The sequence below is a fragment of the Chenopodium album genome, chromosome 11 (genome assembly GCF_948465745.1).
Source record: "Chenopodium album chromosome 11, dcCheAlbu1.1, whole genome shotgun sequence".
Classification (NCBI taxonomy): domain Eukaryota; kingdom Viridiplantae; phylum Streptophyta; class Magnoliopsida; order Caryophyllales; family Amaranthaceae; genus Chenopodium; species Chenopodium album.
Window position 1 is genome coordinate 57652223 of NC_137844.1, and position 6000 is coordinate 57658222.

Consider the following 6000-nt stretch of genomic DNA (forward strand, 5'->3'; position numbering starts at 1 on the left):
AAAATACGTCATTTCCTTTAAATTATATGGTAGATTATTCTTATTCAAATTTCAGTTTGGATAAAAAATTTAAGTACTCTCTCCGTTTTTTTAAATGCATCACTTTGATTTTTGCACTATTCATATGTCATGGTTGAATTAATTTTTTTCACCTCTATAAAATAAATAAATGTTACTCCGTATGGTATAATATATCATTAGATTAGTTATAATGTTTAGTTTCATAATATAATTTTATTACAATTTTTACTAATAGACAATTAAAGATATTAATGGTCAAAGATACGTCTCGGCAAATGTGCCGGTCAAACTGATGTCCAAAAAAAAAAAAATACAGGAAGAGTACTGTGGATTATAATCCATTTCGAATAAAATTGGATTGTTTAGACATTTTAGATAACATTCAATTTTTTTTTCACACAAAATTAAATTAAATTAAATTAAATTCAAATTGAATTTAATTGGACCCAAGTTCAAAACAAACACCAAATAAACACCCTAATAAGTACGGAGTAATAATGATGCAAATTAAGGGAAGGGGAAGAAAACAAGAAAAGAGGAGTTTGGCAAGTAAGCTTGAAAAGTTTAACAAGATAAGCCCAAACATGCTGCTACATTCTAAGTAAAAGCAGAAATAAGTAAAACGTGGTTGTTAGTGATCCAAAAACAGTGACGCGATAAACAGAGTGAGATAACCTGAATCTTCCAAATCATGCACTTTTCTATTAATGAACCAATCAACATAACATGCTTATTCAGTTACAGATAAAATTTGTTCAAAAATATCCACCTACAGACGTACTACTACTATACAGTTTGCAATTGCATTTTTATTATTTGCATAAACAAACAAAAAACTGTTACTCAGCTACAACAACTCCCATGTGAATGTCAATTTACAAACATAACACACTTTTTAACTTCCTTGAACCTGCACATGCCAAATTGCATATTTATTTATCAAGCAATCCGCGTTACACTATTACGGAATAGTCCGTACTACACTACTACTACGAGTACTACTAAATTACTTATACATGGTCTGTACTCAAATAATTGCTCCATTTCTAGATATACGCTGTTTATTTAACTTTTTTTCATTCGAATTAGATGTGGTTGTGATAAATTGCATGTGGACTTGGAGTTCCTCTTATGAACTCCATTGAGGGGGTTGTGACTTGTGGCCAAGTTGAGGTGTAGATGTACGTAACCTTAACACTAATTAGTGTAAACCGATAAGAGTAGTTCCAAAAGGTGGTTATTAACACTACCACAGTAGTTACTCCTACTCTCATAGTAGCCTTAGAGAAATTATACACATACACAAGACCTAAGACCAAAAATCAACTGAGGAATCAAAACTTGGATGTTGGAGCTAAGTATTTTATTTCCATTTACAGAGATTGGCAAAAGGATATATATATACCCAGCTCCTGTTTAATTGTACATACAACATACACTAAACTTCATCTAAGAATTAAAGCTCAACTAAACTATAATTATACACTGGCCAATAAGTAATACTGGGATCAATAATAACTCCGTAATATGAACAACATAGCATAACTAGCTTCTAAATATCATCTGATGATGAATTTTAATTTTGTTTATGTTATCTGGGATCAGATACCTTAGAAGTTAGAACCATCCTGAGTTGTTCTTGGCTATAATATCGGTTCCCCATCTTCACGGTCGCTTGTTGGATCATCAACTCGTTAACAACCGATACGCTAGCATGTGTGACTTCTAAGTCTAACTCTTTCAACGCGGCCATTAGCCTCGCGGCTGGGTGGTTCTTCTTGTTACAATTGACACGAATCATCGCTTCCCAACCAATAATCTTAACATCGATTTCTAAATCTACCAAATGCGGTTGTTTAATCCCGTTCACTTTGATATCATTATCAAAGTGTGGTGGTTGTTGATGATGGCTTAGTGATCCCACGCCTCCTTTAGAGGATAACAACTCTTTCTTTAACTCTTCAACTTGAGCAACCAATCCTTCTTTCTCCGACTCAAAGTCTGTGAGCTTCGACTTAAGCTCGTTTATGTAGGATATGGCGTCCCCTAAGAGGGACGCCTTATCCATCTTCGAAACGTTAGGGACAACGGCACGAAGCGCGTAGAACCTTTGATTAAGCTTCTCCCTCCGTTGTCGCTCCGCCTCTACATGATTCAATGGCTCTTCCCTCCCATTAGCAGGCTTTCGCCCTCGCTTCCTCGGCCTCTTCTCCGGCTCGGGTGCCACCACCCTACTACTATCCACCTCTCGAACGGACGCCTCCAAATCCGAATGCTCCGAATCGGCACCGCCATTGTTACTCGATTTCCCCACCCCGGACGACGCTAAAATCACCCCGGAAGTGAAAGACAACATCCCCTCATCATTACTCCCTCTTGAATTAGGCGAACAACGCTTCTTCTTATTGCTATTCTCATCCATCAAAAACTGAGAATTCGCCCCAAAAATTGCATTGGAGTTACCATTGTGAACAGATTTCTTAACATCACCCCCACCAAAACTCAAAATCTCTCCAGATTCCGGCTTTAAACTCCCATTACTCTTTGACCCACTTCCATTCAACCCAGCATACTCCGAAAAATTCAACTCTCTGGTAAAAAACCCAGGTTTCTGAGCATCAGTAACGTTGCTCTTAATCGGACTATCCAAATTAATCACTTTCGATTGAGGCGGCTGAGATTGTTGTTGTATCGTCGCCGGCGGCGGTGGCGGCGTAGGAGTTTTTCTCGTCTCCTTCACTTCCGGCGGGTTCGGGTCGTTGATCCACATCGCAGTCGGATCACTCTCACCGGAAGGAACAGGGGTAGAACCCGGAACCGGCCACGAACAACCCGGGTCATTAGGCCCAGGCCCAAAACAGAACAAAACCCTAACCTTATTCATCAAATCTGGGCTCTGAAAAATCACCTCGGTCGACCCCAACTCAACAACGCCGTTCAACACCGGAATCGACACCATCGTCTGAAGCCCGAAACACGACCCTTGTTTAGCCCGATTACACGGCGAACTCGCCAACCGTTCAAGCCCGGCGGCCCAAATCGGGGAGGAGCTCAAATGGGCCTGGCCCGGTAAATCCTCACCACTAGCAAAAGTATGAGTCATAGAAATAAGGAAGAACCACTCAGTATCGGTAACCTCCTCCTCAACGGCGGAATCTTCCGGCGGAGAAGCGCCGGAAATGAGCGAATTCAGCTCCCGGAGCACCTTCTTCCGGTGCTCCTGCTCGGCTAAATCCTGAGAAATCCGGTTAGTCGCCGCCTTTTCTTGACGGGTTTGCTTATCTTCACCTTTGTAATAGCCATCACCCCAACCGAGGAGAGATTGGCCGGAGTAATCGATGCTGTATTGCCAGAAAATAGCGTAAGTCCAGCTTTCTCCGCGAGGGGTGGCGGGGACGTCGATTAGGGCTTGGAGACGGCTGTGAAGGGTGTCGTGTGCGGCGGCGGAGGCGGTGGTGGTGGAGATGGAAGGGTTGTAGGAGTCCATCATGAGTAGGGAAGAAGATGAAGATCCATTAATGTCATCAGATGACCAGAGATTCATCATTATTTGATTATTAAATCGGGGATGAATTTTCAAAGGAGAGAGAAATTCATGAAAAATGAGGAGAGGAGAGGAAGGAATGAAACACGTGAAAGAGAGGGAGTGGCGGCTTGGAGAAGATGGGAAGGCAGTGTGAAACGCGTGGGGGAAGAAAGAGGAGAGAAAAATTAAAGTATTGATTAGAGAGGAAGTGGGTAGGAGACTAGAGGGGCTTTTGACACTCGGAGAAATTCAGTCATGGGTGCGTGGGCTATTATATAAATATCGACTCATTTTTTTACTCGTATTCAACTCAAATCTGTTCTATTCAACTTATTTTGTCTGTTTCGTCTACATTATTTTTTCCCATAGTAATTGATTTTCACAATATTAAACTTGTATCAATTTACTTTGTTTGAAATAAGTTAAAGACTTGATTTTTTTTGTTTTTTAACTACTTGCTCTTTTAAAAGTGTGTTCAATATTAATTATAAGGTACGAAGTAGTAGCTTTTAGTAAACCACTACTATGTTTGGCAACATAGTGATAAGGATAGTGTTTAATGGTGGAGGTTATCTTTGTCAAAAGTTATATTTTTAGTTCATGTAGCAAGCCTCCACTTCTATAGAGTTATATATTGCCATTTGATGAACAAATTTTATTTATCAAAACGATAAACATGGGCTTCCTCCTTTATACATGTCCTAACCTATTGAAATGAAGAAAATGAGCGGTAATTTTATGGAGATTACCTTGATCTTTCCTAAGATATGTTTGTTATTTAACAAAAATTGATTATGCTTTATACTTCGTAAAAGAACCTGGCAAACAAGTTATTCGGATCGAGTACGGGTCAAATTGATTCAAATTTGTCATACTTTATATTCAATCAAGTTAAGTCGAGTTTGGCTAAATTTGGGTCTAATATATCCAAGTCGGACCCAGATTTAAATTAGATCAATTTTAGTTTGGGTTAATCATAGGTCAGGTCGAGTTTAATTGCCAGGTTTAGATAGAGAAGAAAAATACTTTGTATGAAATACGGGAGTATATTAGGCTTCTGAAGTTCTTGGTGGTTATTGCTTGTTGCTACTCCTTCAAATCCTATTTTTGCCCCATTGCAAATTGTTAGGTCAAATTTAATAAACTTTGACCGCAAATTCTCATTATTCTATAAGAGATAATTTATATTTTTTGTTGGATTCCTCTTATCATATATTTCTATTAATATAAAGTTTTTATAATTTTTACGCATATTAAAATTGAGTTATATATATTTTAAGGCACGTATTGAAAATTATAAAAAGTCAAATAGAACATAAAAAAGGGAACAGAGGAAGTATATAACCCGAAATCCCGAATACCTCCTAAAGGGCTAGAATATCGGGCCCCTTATGGGCCCTTCAGCCCTCCTAATTTCATGTTGGAGTGTATATTACAATTACAATAATACGAGTAAAACAAAAGCAGCGCCTTGCGCGTTGTAGGAAGGTGCCGACAGTGGGGACTTCTGGACTGAAGAAATATCCACCAGACTGCACAATTATTTATTTTTTCTGAAAGAAGACTGCACAATTATAATACGGATTACTTTTGTATAAACGAGTAATTGATTAATTACAAAAGCCATACTTAAAAATTAAAGTAAAAAAATTACAAAAGCAATTTGTAGACTGCAGTCAATAGTCATACTGGTAACTGGTCAATACTCACTTGGTCTTACTCGGTGTGGCTACTTAACGAGTTGAGTGAACTACCACATTAACAAACACGACGCACCTATCATTTTAACTTTTTGATGAAAAGTGTAGTACTTATTTTAATATGAAGTAATAGAGATTTTGTTGTCAATACAATCGTTTACAAAATTCAGATTTATGGTTAAACAACAACCTCAACTCAACTCCCTTAATCAAAGAAGACTTATTTTCAATACTCCCTTCGTTCATCAAATGTATATTGATCTCTATTCAAGAAATACCACAATAAATAAATCAAACGAGTAAAAACATAAATTGTGTCATACATATAGATTACCGATCTACGGCTCTCAAGTGCACGAATCATACTCCTTTATAGAGGGCACGCAGATACTATGAATGAAGAAGGAGTTTCTACTCGTAGAATTCTAGTACCCCTCCTTGGTCGGTAGTACGGTACTCAACAGTAGTAATACTAATAGATAGTGTATTACTATCACTTGGTCGGTAGGTACGTAACTAACCGAGTAAGCTTAGACTTGATAGTAGAGTAGTTACATCAACTTTTTTTGACCAAATTTAGTTGGTTCTACAATTCTTTGCTTCTTTAGTTCCTTCTATACTTTATTGCTTCTTTCAGTTAAGCAAATCCTCATTATTACATACGAAGCTTCGGCTGTCTGTGGAAGATTTATGCCTTTTTCCATGCCTTTATTTATTTACATACCATACAAATGTTAAACATGTTACTCTTCA

The 6000-nt window shown here is 37.9% G+C and overlaps 1 protein-coding gene across 1 annotated transcript; it reads right to left on the reverse strand.

Annotated features, from left to right (window-relative positions):
- Positions 1 to 1331: 1331 nt before the first annotated feature.
- LOC145567912 (transcription factor MYC2-like) lies at positions 1332 to 3776 on the reverse strand. Its single transcript, XM_081627334.1, has one exon. The coding sequence runs from the start codon at positions 3566 to 3568 to the stop codon at positions 1613 to 1615; it is 1956 nt and encodes a 651-aa protein (XP_081483460.1). The 5' UTR covers positions 3569 to 3776; the 3' UTR covers positions 1332 to 1612.
- Between the last annotated feature and the right edge of the window lie 2224 nt (positions 3777 to 6000).